The 18,329-nt window shown below is 39.5% G+C and overlaps 2 protein-coding genes across 3 annotated transcripts in view; both read left to right on the top strand.

Moving 5' to 3' along the window:
- The first annotated feature begins 221 nt into the window (after positions 1-221).
- On the top strand, positions 222-2,175 carry LOC121437817. The gene is made up of 3 exons (XM_041637873.1): positions 222-339; positions 662-1,302; positions 2,020-2,175. Exons 1-3 carry the CDS (start codon positions 222-224, stop codon positions 2,173-2,175), a joined length of 915 nt encoding a protein of 304 aa, XP_041493807.1.
- Positions 805-18,329, top strand: part of LOC121437958 (ras-related protein Rap-1A) — a 61,942-nt gene continuing 44,417 nt past the window's right edge. Inside the window, exon 1 of one of the 2 annotated variants that reach the window (XM_041638104.1) lies at positions 805-858. The gene's annotated coding sequence lies outside the window, so the exon portion shown is untranslated. Of the gene's footprint in view, positions 859-2,059; positions 2,179-18,329 lie in introns of those variants that run through there. The other variant, XM_041638103.1, reaches the window with a different exon arrangement.

The following is an 18,329-nucleotide window of genomic DNA, read 5'->3' as shown; positions in this document are numbered from 1 at the left end:
GCCACCACACCCTTCATAATGCTAACCTCTGAAAATGTGAACTAGATACAGTCGTTTCTGGGCCCACCCTCTCCTCAGGGCTTCCTGTTGCCATTACAATAGTCCACAGGCTCCACAGGTTCTGGCCAATCTCGCACACGTCTAAGAGTCTCAATGCTCTGCTCTTTGGATATAGACCTTGTCCATCCATCCTTCCACTTGCCTTTTGCCATTCATACAATATGGCGGACACATCTCCACCTCTGGGTTTATGGCTGATTTTCTCTCATCCTGGAAGGGCTGTTCCTCTCATCCAGCCCCTGGATTTGCTAGACTTGTTTCTTCACAGCATGAGCAAAGGTGTGCAAAGCTCTCTCTGGTGACCTGCGATTTTTGCTACTTGCTTATTGTTCGTGTTGCCTCTCCTAGCTCAGAAGAATGAAAGCTCTAGAAAGTGATTTTCCCTAAATACTCCTAGAACAGCAACAGACCCCTATTTGGTGCTCAACTAGTAACTGTCAAGTGATTGCAATCCCTTAAAATTCTCCTCTCTCTGAATTTTTTCGTCCTTCCTCATTTCAATTTTGGACTTAACCACCTCCCCTAAGGCGAGGCCCCAATTCCCTTCAGTACACTATTCCTCCACAGTTCCCACCCTTTGAAGCACGGCTCCTTTAAATAGACTCGGGAAAACGCGGCCGGGAAGGCGGAGCACGGACTTGGGGGCGGGGCCTGCGTGCTGCGTGCGTGCGCGTTCCGGAGGCGCCGCCGCCGCCGCTCCCGAGGCCGCTGCTCCTGCCGCCGCCGCCGCGCAGAGCCCGAGCCCGAGCCGCGGCCGAGAGGAGGGAGGAGGAGGTGGAGGAGGCGCCGGGCCGCGGGGTGAGTGCGGGGCACGAATGGGGGGGCGCCGGCTGGCCGCACCTCGGTGGCCTCTTCACAGCCGCCCGCGAGTCCGGGGCGGTGGCCGGGGGCCTGGCGGGCGGGAGGGGCCGCGGCTGGAGGCCGGAGCCAGCCACGCCCGCGGACCGAGGCGGCCCGGCTGGGCCTGCGGACCGGGCGCAAGGGGCGGGCCGCGGGAGGGGACGCGTGTCCGCGCCCGCTCCGAGGTGTTGTCCCCGGGACCGGGGAAGTGCAGTGCCCTCCGTGCGGCCTTTGCCCCTGCCGCCGAGCGCTGACACCTCCGCGTCCCAGTCCGCCGCCAGCCGGGTTCCCGCCCTCCCTGCCCTCTGTCTTCTGCGGCTTGCCATGTGTTCGCTTTTGCAGCGTTGCTCTCCGCTCTGGTTTCTGCTGCCTCCCTTGAATTTTGTCATCGTAGAGGCCACGGTGTGATTCTTGTCTTCCTTCCGTCGAGGGTGTGTGAGGAGTGTCGGGGTGGTGGGATTGTGACTTGTCTCCTCACTCAGAAAGTTAAGGACAGTGGCTTTTGCTGAATTGTGTAATTTGCTGTTGTTGTTGTAAGGAGAAGAGCGAGACAGAACACTTGTGCCTAAAAAAACAAAAAACCAAAAAAACCCCGAGATTTCCTCACAGGATGGAAAACCAGAGTTTAGGGAACCTTTGATCCCTTGGAAAAAGAGCCAGCGTTGAGGAACGTTGGGAAGGGAAAATCATTTTGTCGCTGCTTTGAAGGAAGTACTGTGTAAGAAATGGAATAAAAGGGCAGGAGGTTAATGGGCCAAGCGTTACAGGTACCAGCCACCGTTTTCTGCTTCTTGGATGACAGAAGATCCGTTCTGTTTTCAGTAGAGTCGGAGTGTCGACCCTCAAAATGAACCAGGGTAGTTTGCCTTCCAAAGCAGCCTGTTACCAGAGATCATGCTGGAAACAGGATTTGGAAACTTTCTTTACAGTTTCCTGTCAGAATGTGTGGGGGTGGGTATGCCTCTGAGTAGTTTCTCTTTTCGTTTGATGTAACTGATTTCTGCAACACTTTGATACAGTAAGTGCTCGATCAGGCCCCAGACTCCTGTCTGTCTTTATGCTTTTATGTAATACTTTGTTTCAGAATTAAATGTATATTGTTGAATATTCTTTTTTTAGTGTGGTGTTTCAGTGACTCTCGTTCAGCTTCCTTGCCTCTTCAAATTCTGGGATGATTGTGTTCATTATCAGCGACTAGATGTGTTCCGAAATTTGTTGACTGAATTGAGCGGTTCGGTTCCGTGCCTGATTTACGTACATCTCATGTCTTTTTGAGAGGTACCTTTCAGTTAAATGTTTGCATTTCACTTCCATTCTATAGAAATGTCATTCATAATCTTTTCCAGGCCGCTGATACTTTTGAGACTATGGTGAAATATATGAACTCTTTCTTTGCCCAGGAAAAACAAAATAGACATTTTTGCGCAAAATTTTGCATTCAGTGTCTGGACTCCTCTAAATTCACCAGTATTTTTAAAATAAGTTATATTTATTTTAAAAGTGAACTGAAGTCCCAGATATTCAGTTTCTCGTTAGAACTTTTTAAAAGTGCACACTTTTTTGGTGGCCTTTGGATGTGATTGTGTCTTGACCTTAAATTCTGGGGATCTGGGAATAAGGTTTAAGAGTGATTGTTCTTACAATTTTATGGGGGAAATTCTCAGTAACTACTACTCCTCAAACAGGTTTCATGTATAGCTCAATATTGCTGAGGAAGACCTTGAACTTGTGATTTTCTTGCCTCTTCCAGAGTGCTTGGATAGGTGTTTGCTTCCATGCCTGGTTTATGTGGTGCTGGGGATCAAACCCAGTTCTGTTAGCAGTCATTTTGTTTGTAGTGCTGGGAGTCTAACCTGGAATCTCAAGCATAGTTATTTGGCAAGCACTTTACTACTGAGCTGTGTTCCCAGCCCTAGCCAGAAGTCATTTTAAAACCAATACTCCCTAGTATCTTTTGGCCCCTTAAAATTATAAGCATAAATAATCAGGCTTTTACTTGTACAGTGTACTTTTTAGTAATATGAGAATTTTAAAACCAAATGGTTTCTCTTTCTTTCAAGCTTGCTCGTATACATGGTTTTCATGTAGTTAATTCTGAAGACCTGCAATATTAATTCAGTAAGCAGGTATACTGTATGGATAAAAAAGTTCTTGCTGTCATCCCTTCGGTCATGAGGGATAGACCATGACCAAGTAAATGTAGAGTGTTAGGTGATAGAGCTGTGTGGAAGAGTGAGGACCGGTGAGGACTGGAGAAAAACACTGCCAGGGAAGACCTGAGACTTGAGCAGAGATCTGAAAGGAAGTGCGGGGTGTGTGTTCCCTTGTGTTAAAAAAGATCACAGGAAGAGAGGCCTTCTAGTGCAAAGACTCCAGAGTATACATGACCTTTCTGAGAACAGCTAGGAGGCGAGTGTGGTCTAAGAACAGTAAACAGGGAGAGAAAGAGGCCTTGAGATTAGAGAAGTAACTGCGGCAGCCCTTTTAAAATCTTGGATCCCATAGTAAATCTTTTGGATTTTACTTTGAATGAGATGGGGAACCCTTGGAGTAGAAGAGAGACCTGATCTGACCTAATTTTGTAAACATCATTCTCTCTATTGTATGGAAGTCTGCTTGAGTTGGGGAAAATCAAGAAAAACATGCAGGGATTGAACCCAGGTCCTTATACTTGTTAAGTAAGTGCTCAATAACCAAGCTACATCCTGCCCTTATGTCTTCATTTCAACCTTTTAACCATTTAAAACAATCCATCATCTTTCTGTTGGGCATGTAGGTATCTTCCCGTCTCCATTAAGATAGCAGTGAAATTTTACAGCAGTCCAAGCAATTTTTTTTTCCTTTTGGAATATTTCCTTGTGATGTATTTCTAAAAGGATCAAAATATATGAATAGACTTATCTGGTATATGTCTAAATTGCCTTTAAAGAGTTGGTTATCCTAGTTTCAACAGCCATGGTTGTTGAGTGTAAGTTTTATGACAATTTCTTGTTTTCATTGGGTGTTCTTAACACAAGCAGTTGTTTTGGTCGCCAAATGAGATCTTTTAGACAGGTTGAATTTAGCTCACCTCACTCTTCAGCTTTTAACTACCCAGTGCTAATTGTTAGGGATACAGGTAAATTAGAGGGCCTTTGCTCTCAGGGAGTTTTTAGATTCTGCTGTGTTTCATAAAAATCTAATAGTGAAATGACTGTGAGTGTTGCCAGTGTTTTCTGTGGCTGTGAACTTTGCTAGTGGAAGTTGATAGTCTCCTACAAAATAAGCACTTAGTTGTTCATAAGGAGTTTTTGACCTCTGTTATTTATGTTTTAATGATATTTTAGAATCTTACATGTTTGACAATAAGTTACACCAAGTAGTTCTTAGTTAAGAGCAATTGAATTTTTAAATTGTAGTGTGCTGTTATTCAGAAAATAGACTGTTTTGTTATGCAAGGTCAACTTTGACTCGTTGACATTTTGTTTAGGTTTAACAAGAGGATGATATCACTGTTTTCATAGAAAATTATACCACCAAGACTTTGTTCAGCATTTGTGGCTCTGGGATCTAGATGGCTTGACTTGGTCTGACAAAGCTGTGACATCTGTAAGGGAGGAAGAACAGCTGAGTCCCCAGGAAGCACCTAGCACTGTGGCATGTGCTAGAGAGCCAGGGGGTGTTCACCAAAGCTCAGTTGTCAAGGCTCCTGACGCCAAACAGCTCTTGTTTTAGATATCAATATGAATAATTTGTATAAAGCATTTATATTTATTATTGTGGTACATTTAAATTGTGAACATAAACTTCCTTCCTTCCAATGTTTTCTTTTTCAAATTAAGTTAATCATTTATGAAAAGGTACTGCATAGTTCAAGTATTTTATGCACATTTCAATGTCATGGAATTACTATATTACTTAATGTACTTTTTATCTTGTAGAAAATACTAGCATTAAATAGAAATATTTAAGCTTTCATATGTTAATGAGAGGAACTTGAAGCATCCTTTGTGTGGTGATCACAAGTAATAATTTTATGTACCTTTTAATACTCCATACACTTTAGATAATTCACATTTTGAGGGTGTTTTTTTTTTTGGTAGTATTAGTTATGGGTTTGTAGTGAGTGATTATGGCCTCCCTCCCTGAGCATTTGATTTTGAGATGACTGGCAAATTTATTTCCCAAGTTAAATGATCCTGATGAGAACTGAGCCTGTAATGTTAACTTTCTTCGTTATTATGATCAGCAAAGCAGTTCAGCAAAGAACTGTGCCATGCTCTCATTTCTGCTGAAAATAGGCCTTTCTGAGCGAGGGGCGGACACATAGTGCGCCCGTACCTGCGCCAGTGGAAAAGGGGAAGTCGTGTGATTATTTAAGGTAAAACTGAAACAAGAAATGGTGTACTTTTATAAAAGGAATAAAAATAGTCCTTTTAGTATTATTTTCAGAAGTACCTGATGCACACCTGGGAAAATAGCTTGTTTTAGGAAGTAAATTTGAATTGTTGTACAAAGGAATGGCTTTTTAAGAGTCCTTAACTTAGCCAGGCAATGGTGGCGCACGCCTTTAATCCCAGCACTCGGGAGGCAGAGGCAGGCGGATCTCTGTGAGTTCGAGACCAGCCTGGTCTACAAGAGCTAGTCCAGGACAGGCTCCAAAGCCACAGAGAAACCCTGTCTCGAAAAACCAAAAAAAAAAAAAAAAAAAAGAGTCCCTAACTTATTTAGGGCATGCAAATTTATCATAGATAAATCTGAAAGAATTTAATTTTGGCAGTTTTGTATCTCTAGCTTATTTAGATCACATTGATAGGGAGTGATTCAAATTGTGAGGTAGCAAAATTAACAAAACTTAAAGTGTATAAGTCATATGTTTGGTTTCAGGACATAATAAAATTTAGACACTTCCTGAGTATATTAAAGTACAGATAACTAGTAAAAGATGCTTTTGAATTAGTTAGCACTTTTGCTAACTCACTTTGAATTCACATGTATGTATCAAACATGTTTCTTATCAGTCTTTAAAATTTTTTGTGTGCCGGGCGGTGGTGGCACACGCCTTTAGTCCCAGCACTCTGGAGGCAGAGGCAGGCGGATCTTGGTGAGTTCAAGGCCAGTCTGGTCTAGAAGAGCTAGTTCCAGGACAGGAACCAAAAAGCTACAGAGAAACCCTGTCTCGAAAATCAAAAAAAAAAAAAAATTATGTATGTGTGTTATTTTGCCTCAGTGTATGTTGTGAACCATGTGTGTGTGCCTGATTCCCAAGGGAGTCAGAGAGGTGTCTCTCCCCGGGACTGGAGTTGTAGTTGGTTGTGAGCCATCATGTAGGTGCTAGGAATTGAACCTGGGCTCTCTGGAAGAGCCGTGTTCTGTCCCTTATTCGTGATTTTTTTTTTTTTTGCGTTACTGTTTTATACCAACTTACTGTACATGTGAAAAAAATAATTTTGCTCAGGATAAGATTGTGCTTTAGCTTTCAAAGCAACACTGTAGAAGTTAGAGAAATGATGCAGCTGTTGAACAAAACCACAATAGCATTGGCACTGTATTTCTTGTAATATTTTTAAATTCATTTATAAATAAAATTCATTCTGTTCCAGACAGGTCAATGTTATTATGCAACGTAATTGTTTTAATAGTTGACATTTTTTACTAATTTTACATGTAAAATTACTGGATATGTTTGGAACTATCCTTCTAGTTTGAATATAAAAGTATTGTATACTTACATTAACAGACCCATTTGGCCATTGAACCGATGTTTTAAATTAACTTTTTAAAAATGTATCTTACTTTATGTTTATGAGTGTTTTGCCTGCATGTATGTCTATACTCCAGACGGATGTCAGGTGTAGTAAGCTAGAAGAGGTTGTCAGGTCCCCTGGAATTGGAGTGATGGGTGATTAATACCCACCACATGGGTGCTAGGAGCTGAACCCAGGCTCTCTGGGAGGGCAGTCAGTGTTCTTAACCTCTCAGCTATCACCAGCCCCTGGAATGTTTTATTATCTATATTTGTGACCTCATGTGTGTTATGCATATGCCATGATGCATGTGTGGAGGTCAGAGGACAACTTGTAGGAGTTGGTTCTCACCTTCCACCACGTGATTCTCAGGGATCAAACTCCTCAAGTACCTTTATCTGCTTAACCATCTCATCAGCTGAGTTGTTTGAGTCAAAATTAAACTCTTTGCTGAACACATGTAAATGTGTAGTGTTTTTTAAACCAGGAGTTTATAGTCTAGTAATCTATGTATTTTCATAGTGGATTAAAAATATAAGTAAATTTTTTAGGTTAAATTCTTCTTACTAGTGAGCTATTTCTGTATATTTGTTTTCTAACAGCTTTTTAGTACTTGGTTGTCCATTAAATGGTAGGTCTGTGCAGCTTCATAAATACTGTTCCTTAGTTGTCAAAAATATAGTAATATAAAATACAGACTGTGATCTAGCTCAGTCCTTAACACATACACCCCTCATGCGTGTGCACACACACATATATATACACACACACAGACACCCACACAGAAACCTACATTGTACTGGGGTTGTTTCCTTGTTAAGATAGCCATTTTAATTTTATGTTTAACATCAAGGTTTAGGGTTTTCTTGTTTTTGTAGAACAGATTTTTTCAAATTATTTTTTTCCTATATTGATTAAAATCATCCTATGCCACTAAAATGTCTACTTAGGTTGGATGTGTGGCTGGACAGAGTGCAGCAGTTTACGTTCTTAGTGAGCACCAGGAGCTGGCCAGTTTTATTTTCAAGTTTCTCCCTCAGACCTGACTGACATGCTTATAAGAAACAATACTGCCTTTAGTTTGCAAAATGAGGATAGTTATTCTGGTTTTTCTGTTTTTGCACATTGTGAGTTAGAATTAATTTGACTTTACTTTAAATCTATGCATAGAAAATCTGCTTAACTGTGGTGCTTTCTTTTGGGATTTTGACTGTCCATTAAATGGTAGGCCTTGTGCAGCTTCATAAATACTGTTGAGTTTTGGACAACATCCTTTATATAGTCTAAAAGTAAACATGAACATAATAGAACCTGGTAACAAAACAAGGCTGATGTTTCTTTGTCCTGAGAAATGTAGTTCCTATTCCAATTAATCTGCCATTTTTACCTTCAGGATTGTTATCAGTGGATATGAAATTCCCTCCCCGTGTGTGTGTGTGTGAGAGTGTGTGTGTGTGTGTGTGTGTGTGAGAGAGAGATCAATATTACATTGTTGGAAATTTTGAAAAGAACATAATTGGAAAGAAATCTTGCATTATTGGTGATCCAGTTACACAGAGAAGACTACCAGTAATGTTTCAGTTTGTATTTTCCAGGTCTTTTTGTATACAGACTTTTATTTTTAGAAACATTAGAATTGTGCTTTATATTATTTAGGTATGACTTTTCCTGTCTATGTGGGATATTGGTCCCTTGGTTTAGAGCTTTAAGGTTGATCTTTACGATACTATTAACTTAATTAAAGGAGAGACATTTTTGTACATTTATCTTTGATTGCATCTGTTTTTGTCTTTTCCTTCCTCCTTTTGCTTTAGGCTGGGTTCCCAGAAATGGGATCTCAGGCTCAGAGAGTAGTTGCCCTGTATGAGTGTCTTGCTACACCTTCAGTGACATATAACAAGTTAGTTTTTATAGTTCTTGTTGGTGGGATAAATCCCGGTTAGGGTCTTTGTGGTTATCTACAGATATCATTTTACTAAGAATGTGGAACAACTTTATTGTGTATGCATGGAAACTTAATAGTTCTTTTGAAAAAGTTAGTTGCAATGAGTTTTTTAAAAAATATTTTATTTTTGGAGGCAGGGTTTCTCTGTAACTTTGGAGGTTGTCCTGGAACTAGCTCTTGTAGACCAGGCTGGCCTCGAATTCATAGAGATCCGCCTGCCTCTGCCTCATGAGTGCTGGGATTAAAAGCATGCGCCACCACCTTGCTTCACCACTTACTGAGTACATGGTTTGATTACTCAGTACAACTTATTAACTTGATGATTTGGTATTTCTAAACATTGGTTTCTTATTTTTAAAGAATAATAATAGTTGCCGGGCGATGGTGGCGCACGCCTTTAATCCCAGCACTCGAGAGGCAGAGGCAGGTGGATCTCTGTGAGTTCGAGACCAGCCTGGTCTACAGAGCTAGTTCCAGGACAGGCTCCAAAGCCACAGAGAAACCCTGTCTCGAAAAACAAAAACAAACAAACAAACAAAAAAGAATAATAATAGTACTACCTACATCATAAGTTTGTTGAAAGATTCGAAATAAAATGTTAAGACTGCTTGGGTTATAATAGACATTTATTAAATAGCTAACTATTTTTGTTAGTTCTTTTGCAAAGGGGAGTACCTCACTTTTTTTTCCGTTTATTTATTTATTAAAGATTTCTGTTTCTTACCCACCACCGCCTCCCATTTCCCTCCCCCTCCCCCAATCAAGTCCCCCTCCCTTGTCAGCCCAAAGAGCAATCAGGGTTCCCTGCCCTGTGGGAAGTCCAAGGACCACCCACCTCCATCCAGGTCTAGTAAGGTGAGCATCCAGACTGCCTAGGCTCCCCCAAAGCCAGTACGTGCAGTAGGATCAAAAACCCATTGCCATTGTTCTTGAGTTCTCAGTAGTCCTCATTGTCCGCTATGTTCAGCGAGTCCGGTTTTATCCCAGGCTTTTTCAAACCCAGGCCAGCTGGCCTTGGTGAGTTCCCGATAGAACATCCCCATTGTCTCAGTGTGTGGGTGCACTCCTCGTGGTCCTGAGTTCCATGCTCATGCTCGTGTTCTCTCTCCTTCTGCTCCTGATTTGGACCTTGAGATTTCTGTCCGGTGCTCCAATGTGGGTCTCTGTCTCTGTCTCCTTTCATCGCCTGATGAAGTACCTCACTTTTGTAACCTCATGAACTAATGTAGAACTGATGTACTAAATTAGTAATGAGTGCACAGTGATTTGAGAAGAAAGCCTTAGACATTCTTTGTGTTAGGAGGTTCAGAAGATGGACGACAGGATTATTAATTTGATAGAGGTATGAACTTTAGTATGAAATAAGGCTTATTTGGGATTAGATTTTTTTTTCTTTTTGAGTCATTGAATGCTGGGTTGAGAAGGGAAAACCTGATTGTGGATGTAAGAATTTTTAATATGAGGACTAGTACTTGACAACAGCATTTCATTTATTGAAAGGAAAATATATTTGGCTGGGGAGATATTTAGTGACTAAGTACTGGCTGCTTTTGTAGAGGGCCCAGGTTTGGTACCCAGTACACACATGGCAACTCATATTGCTTAACTCTAGTTCCAGGGAACTCGACACCGTATTCTGGCCTTTGTGGGCACTGCATGCATGTGGTATACCTGTGTGGGTTGGGTCCCATAAAGTCACAGAGCAATCTAAGACAGTAAAGGGGTGGCTCCCACAGCCTTCCTGCCTTGTTGCCCTAGAAGCTTTGGGAACAGTGGAGGTGAGGGATATGACCGAAGCAACACCCTTCAGGGCTTGTCTGGTTCTACTCCCTCTATGATACAATTTTTGTTTGTGGATTTTTTTTTCAGGAATTTATCATCACTTCTTTAAGATATGACCCTGCGCAACATTGTTTTCCCAAGCCAGTTTTTCCCTCTACATTTTCCTCCTTGTTCCTATATGCTTCTGAGTTTTCTATCCATCTATCCACCTGTGTCCCACCCATGCATCCTCCATTTTGCAAACTAGGAACATGCTAGTGCTGAGGTTACAAAGACAAACTAAATAGGTAGCACCTGTCTTCATGGATCTTATGTTGTAACCCTGGAAAACAGCAGGGCAGACATGGCGCACCCAGAAGCCCAAGTGGAAGGATCTCGAGTTCAAGGCCAGTTTGGACTAAATGAGTTCTAGAGCAGCCTAGACTGCAGAGTGAGGTTCTGTCTCAAAAATAAAGTGCTGTGGTGAGTTGGAGGAACACAAGCAACCACACTTGAACACAGACGCAAGCTTGTCCAGCAGAATCAGTGATAGACAACATTTAGAATGTTCATGGAGGTGTACATGCAGGAGGCACATTGTATACGTAATAAATAAATCTTTTTAAAAAAAAAGAATTTGAAGGCAGTCAAAGAGCAACAACAAAGGGAAGTTGAGAGAAAGACCTTTAGAAAGAGTATTACTTTAAGTACTCTCATTCTTTCTTCTTCCTTTAATTTCCTTTTTTTCTTTCTTTCTTTCTTTTTTTTTTTTTTTGTTTTTGAGACAGAGTTTCTCTGTGTAACAGTCCTAGCTGTTCTGTAACCAGCTCTATAGACCAGGCTGACTTTAAACTCACAGAGATTTGCCTGCTTCTGCCTCCCAAGTGCTGGGATTAAAGGTGTGTGCCACCACTGCCCGGCTATTTATCTGATTCTTACATGAGGTGACATGAAGTATGTGAAATCACACTCTAACCTCTGTATGCCAAAATTTCAAAGCAAATGAGTGAGGAACAAATCACACTGGATTATGGGAAATGGTTTGGATTTTGTGATAGATAGGAAGGGAAGGCACTCTTCACCACCTTCCCGTGTGGATAAATACCTATAACTCTTGGATTTGAAGGCAGGGTTACTAAGAAAACTAGCTGAAAACCAAATCTGTAGGGTCAACAGTAGTTTTGTTTTTTTACACCCCCGCTCCGTGTGTTTACCCATGTACAAGCACTGGCAAATGAAGCAGTGGCTCATGTGTGAAGGTGGTGTTGGTCTTCACATTCCACCTTGTTTTGAGATAGGGCTCTCTTGTTTGTCATTGTGTATGTCAGGCTAGCTGGCCTGTGATTTGCCTTTGAGGATTCTCCTGTCTCCCTCCATAGGGACAGAGACCCTTGGCCAGGATAGCTTTATGTGTGTTTTTGAGGCTTAACTTAGGTCGTCTCACTTACTCAACTGAGCCCTCTCCCCACCCCGTAGAATACATCACTTTTTTGAATACATCATCACTATTTTTCCATGGGTCTACAGAGATCAGAATAAATTACTTTAAGTATTGCAAAAACCTAATAAAATAGTATGTTTTTGATAATCTCAGCACTTGGGAGTCAGATTCAGGAGGATCTCCTGAATTCAAGGTAATTATAGTTTACATAATGAGTTCTAGATCAGCCATTGCTATCTAGCTACATAGAAGACATTCTGTCTTCAGAAATAAAAGCAATACCCCCTCCCCAGATGTGTGTGTATGTTTTAAGATATATGTATGTATGTATGTATGTTTATAGGCAAGCTATTGTATATTATTTTTTTAATATTTTATTTTTATGTGCCTTAGTATACATAATTAATAAATAAGTCTTTAAAAAACCTCGTAAGCTTTCCTTTCTTGTTTTCTAGGAGCTCATCTTATTACTACAAATATAAAACATTTCAATTTTTGAAAGTCCTGCAATCTTTTAAGAGTTCACATTAAAAGTTGTCTTTAAAGTATGCAGTCTTTTAAAGTTCCAACCCTCTCAGAAATATTAGAGCATCTCTAAAATATCCAAACCTCTAAAGTATCCACTTTCTCTCAGATTCCTAAGTCTCTGTCAGATTATTGTGCCTTTAAAATTCTAAAGTCTTGTTAATCTGGGCTCTTGTAAAATCAAAAATAAGTTGCATGCTTCCTACTTCATGGGGGAAGAACCAAGGCACTGTCACAATCAAATCAAAGTAGAACCAAACTTCAACAGTGTAAAAAGTTCAGTACTTCACATCTGGGTTGTACTCATGATCCTCTGGACTCCAAAGGGCTTGGACCACTTCTTTGACTCCACCCTCCTGTGCAGCACACACAGCTTGTTTCTTAGGATTAAAGGCCAGGTCCTCTCCAAGACTCCTGCTGTGTTTGGTCATGGTCCCATGGTACTGGGATCTCCCAGATACTAGAATCTTCCCTACAACTGAACTGTACTTCATCAGTAGCCCCTCCTGTGATCTCGTCAGGACTCTAAGCCTGCTGTATGGTACCAAACCTCAACTTCTCTCTGTGGGGCTCACCATTCTGAGACTTCTACTGCAACTGAAGCGTCACCTTCACCTGTGGCTTCCCACTAAAGAGTGTAAAATGTAAGATTGAGAGATATTAAAAGATAATTTGATAATGCACATTAGAACAAAAAGTGAAATAGGTACAACCTTTTGATTCACCAAGATAGGATAGACAATGGAGTATTTTCTCCAACTTTATCAAATGCAAATGGGCTAGACATTGTTGATGTACTTATTGCCTGTATATATTGTATTATACTTAAGTTATTATACTTAGTTTTTCTTATATTAGTTATAACCTTTTTTATATTAGACAGAAAAGGAGAAATGTGGTGATATTTTGTTTATGATCTAACAAATAAAGCTGCTCTCCATGACCCCTTGATGCCTTCAAAACCAGTACCACCTGGGAACTCATACACATTACCAATTTTGGTGGCCATCACTCTCTGGACTATAGCTCTGTAATTCTAGTTGTAAGAGTTCTGACACCCTCTTTTGACTTCTGCGGGTATCAGTACACACGTGTACATGCCACAGATGCATATACACATGAAATAAAATCAATCTCTTTCTCTCTCTCCCTCATCCCTCTCTCCCCCACCTCCTTCTGTCCACTCTCTTCCCCTACCCAGCCTGCATTTGGAGCAGTGGGTAAGTACAGTTTTAGAAGATGTAGTTTTCCTATTGTTCTCTTTGTGCTTTAGACTTGGACTGCTGTCATCAATAGAACAAGCTTGAGTTTGTGTCACCACTCAGTGCCATCTGCTTACATGTGTATATAAGAAATAGTAGGCCTTAGAGAATGGCTACAAAGAGTCATTGCTTCATTGTTCCTAGCTGGCTTTATTTAGGTTTACGTATGCTGGGCTAAGTTTGTGTCTTATAGTGAGTTTTCACTCTTTAGACCTTTCTTTAGCATACATAGTACTTTCATGACTATTGCTTGTATCCCCTTTGTGCTGACATGCAGAAAGAAGATGGTCAGATAAATATTTTTGAAAGTACTTAAACAGGAAAAAAGTTAGTTATTTAAAAAAATAATAATCAAATATCTGTAAAAGAACTATCTTTATATGAAGAACCATCATCCCTTCCCTTCCATCCTATGGTTAATTTTCACAATATATTAAATTAGTTTTTAGTCACATAAGCCACTGTGTTTTGTAGACAGTAAGCCATAAAAAGTCTCTGTTGTTAAGGGAAGAAAGATGTTCTGTTAGGGTTTTCACTGCCATATTTTGCAAAATATGTATTAGTGTAGGGTATAGCATTCAAAGAAATAATAAAAGGCCCTAAATTATTACCTCTAAATCATGGGATTATAAACAGCATTTATTTTGATACAGGATCTCATTCTGTAGCCCACAGTGGCCCTGAGCTGGAAGTCCTTCTACCTTAACCTCCAGATGCACCCTACCATCTCTGGCTCACACATTCTTTCAACCTTTTATTTTAGGAGCTTTGTACATTGTTCATATATTGTATATTCAGAAAAATAAAAGCTCTAGTATGAATCTTTATAGAGTATGAAATTAATAAATCTTTAAAGATGAATATTCTCAGATAACATGAGTTAAACACTGTACATAATTTAATAGATATAATATTTGAAGTAGAATAATGAGATTTGCGATAAAACTAAATGAGCAGAGTAACTTGCTAGTTTGTGAATACGAGGAATGAGAAAACTGGGACAGGTCTGAAGTCTTACGATAGCATGCTTGGACACTTTCGTCCTTCTAGTTGCCCCCGTTACAGTGATTCTCACCGCTCTATAAGTAACTGTTAGCTCCAGAACTTGACTTCACATGAGCCTCACTCTGAGTCATCGGATGGTGCATTGTGACCAACAGAAAGAGTATTTTGCAAAACTTTGCATATAGTACTTGGTAGGTACTTTATAACCCTATTTTTCAGTTTTCTCATCTGAAACGGAAAAAGAATGATATCTATACTTTAGGCATGTTTGAAATTTAAGTAAGAATGCCTGGCATACAAAAAGCACTTAAACTTTATGGCTGCTGCTATATTGCCCAAAAGTTGGCATTCACGACTCTCAAACACTGAAGTAAAAGGTCTTGAGAGACGGAATCGTATGTGTACACATGCATGGAGGTCAGAGGTCAACAACAGATGTTGCCCTCATTTGCTCTCAAAAGTATCTCTTCATTGAACCTAGAGTTCACAGATTGAACCAGCCAGTCAAGCCAGTGAGTTTCAGGAATCTACCCTTCTCTTCCTACTCCCACAGTGCTGTGCTGGAATTACAGATGCTGGCTGCTGTGTGTGTCCAACTTTTGCGTGCATACTGTGAACCTGAGTTTAGTTCCTCATGCTTACAAGGCAAGCACTTTGCCAATTGCACTGTCCCCAGGCAGTCCCCATTAGTTAGCAGTTACATTTAGGCAGGCTTTTAACGCAGAAAATGTATCTTTGGCATTTATATCTTAACATTTTTGAACTAAAATATTTAACATGGAAAATTTGTAACACAATATAGGCAGTGTTGGATTTGTGTGTAGTACTCATACACTGAATAAGATCTGGAGTAGAGCCAGGAAAGCCAGCTATGTTTGACTCTTCCTGGTGCTCCTCTGATGGTTGTAAAACTTTTTCATTTTTTTTTTCTCTCCATGATTTTAGTTTTAAAATTGAGTGTGTGTGCTTGATGGTATTGAGAGAGAGTGTGTGTGGGGGGGGAGGGGTGGAGATTGATTTTCATTGTGTTGCTTTGACCTATAATTTTCTGACTCAGCCTCCTAAGTAGTTGTGATTATAAACACAAGCCACCATATCTGAAGAGACGTGCACTTTTCCAAGTAGGTTGTATTTTATTTTTGAAGCTGTAGAAATAAAAGTGGACATTTTGCATTCAATAATAAATTATATATTCTACTCATTTTTACCTTTTAAATTCATTAAATGTACACGGATGCAGCTCAAACTCAAGTTTTACCAAATTTATTTTGAGAAATAAAGTGTTGCTGGAGCTGTGTCTCAGTGTAGCATACCTGTGGTCCATGCACTAAGTCCTGGGTTTGGTCCCTGTATCGTTAAGTACTTGTGGTTCATGCACTAAGTCCTTTATTGTTAGGGAAAGAAGAGAAGCAAAAAACATAACCAGCGAAGCAGACACAGAGAACATTTACTTCTTTTGTATGTATCTGTGCTTTATACGGAAAAGTAGGGTTTATTTTTTGCCTCAAAGAACTAAATTTTCTGTCACGAAGAATGGATTCAATGAGCTAAAAGAAAACAAACAAACAAAACCTTTAATTTCACCTTCTAGCCTGTTAATATTTTGGTGTACAGTTTTCTCAAAGGTATATGATGTAGTTCATTTTTTTTAACAGAATCCAAATCAGATATATATTATTTCATATTTCTCTTTTCATGTCAAATAAATATTAACTTTGTTTTTAGTAGACAAATAACAGGTGCAAAATTGCTATTTAAATGATGCTCTGTAGCTTTTTTTAAAAGTTACTCAATGAATATTCTGGTTGATTTCCACCCCCTCATCCAACCCAAGTTACTTCCTCAGGATAGTTTCAAAAAATATGAATTATTTATTTTAATATTTTTGGTAAATATGGCTTAGAAAGTCAAATTAAAGTTTTTGTCCAACAGTTTCTCTCTCTCTCTCTCTCTCTCTCTCTCTCTCTCTCTCTCTCTCTCTCGGTTTTTTGAGATGGTTTGTGTAGCTCTGGCAGTCTGGAACTCATTCTGTAGACCAAGCTGGCCTCCAACTCACAGAAGTTTGCCTACCTCTGCCTCCCCAGTGCTAGAATTAAGGGCGTGTGCCACCACCCAGTCCAGCAGTTTCTTATGTATATTCTAACATCGTTTTATATAGCCATGTTCTTGAAACAGAAAAGTAGACTATAACTTCACTCTGAGTAGGTGCTTGTTTATTGAATGTATGCTGGTCATATTTTATACTACTAATCCTGCCTCACTCTTTAAAGCAGTGTGTCCCTTTTTTTGTTGAAGTGTTGAAGGATCCTTTGAGTCCTACCTTCTTGTTTACTTGTTTCTGTCTTATAAATTCCTGTTTGTGAAAGAGATGCAGGACCATTTAAGAATTGGAAGTGCTTTGTATGCTCATTATTGATTATGTTTTTTTGTGTGTGTGTTGGCACCAGATTTTAATTGCAATAGTTTTGTAGTTCTTTAAATAAGGAGATAGAAAATATTTTGTGTATAATTTTCATGTACAGATTAATTTTGGCTGTAATTTTAAAAACTGTTTTTTAAAGGCAAGTATATATATTTTAACCAGACTAGAATAATACATGTATTTGATAGCTTTTTAGTGCCTAAAGCTATCATTGCATTTATTATCTGTACTATAAAGTACTTGTAAGCACAGTAAATAAAAAGACTACCCAAAACCACAGCATACTATCTTATTATACCTTTTAATATTTATTGATTGAATAATTAGGTTTTTACCATGTTTTGCAATTCATTTTGTTTAAAGATAGATATATTCCCCCACCCCAGTTTCTGGTGATGTGTTTATTTTAAATATCTTATATTGTTTTCTTTCTGCTTATTTATAGAGTTATGGATGTATTGCCTTTGGGTATTTCTGTGCTTTCTTGAAGTTTAGAGTTTGACCAATACCATAATAGAATTATCTTAGGTGATAATTGTGACTTAATATTTGATTCTTTATACAATCTTAATCTAATTAGTAATTTGCTACATTCAAGCAGATTTCTTTATGGGAAAATAGTAAACATTTTAAAAGAATTATATTTTAGCTTTTAAAATAAAAATGCTCTTAGTTTTTAGAAATACACTCATTTCTCTCAGAGCCATTTCTCCTATATAAACTCAACTGCTTGTTCCATTTTTAAAATTTTTGAATGCTAATTCTAATACTATTAGTAATTACACACACACACTTGTTTTTTGTTTTTTTAGACTGGCTCTGCTTATATAGATAAGGTAGACCTTGAACTCTAGAAATCCACCTGGTCCTAAATACTGATACTAAAGGTGTGTGCTGCCATGCCCAGCCTGTGGACTTCTTTCAAAGGACACCCTCAAGTGTGCTTTCTAGCTTAGCTCAGTAGCACACAACTGTAATCCCAGCACTCAAGAGACACGGCCATCAGAGAAGCTTTCTACTGAAGCAGCTGGGAACCAATATAGAGACCCACAACTAGACGTTATGCAGAGAGTGGAGACCTTGGAACACTCATCTCTAAATGAGAGGTCTCTATCAAATCCCTTACTCAGAGAACAATGTGGAAGAGGAGGCAGAAAGACTGTAAGATTCAAGAGGATGGAGGGCACCAAGAAAACACGGTCCACTAAATAAACATGAGCAAAGCTATCGTGAACTCACAGAGACTGAAGCAGCTTGCACAGGTACTGCATGGGTTTTCACCAAGTTCTCTGTGCTTATATTATCGATTCCAGTTTAGTGTTTTTTGGGATTATGGAATGTG

This window comes from Microtus oregoni, unplaced genomic scaffold (genome assembly GCF_018167655.1).
Source record: "Microtus oregoni isolate MIOR12 unplaced genomic scaffold, Mior012 000054F_ref0000373, whole genome shotgun sequence".
Lineage (NCBI taxonomy): Eukaryota > Metazoa > Chordata > Mammalia > Rodentia > Cricetidae > Microtus > Microtus oregoni.
This window is presented reverse-complemented; position numbering and strand designations above follow the sequence as displayed.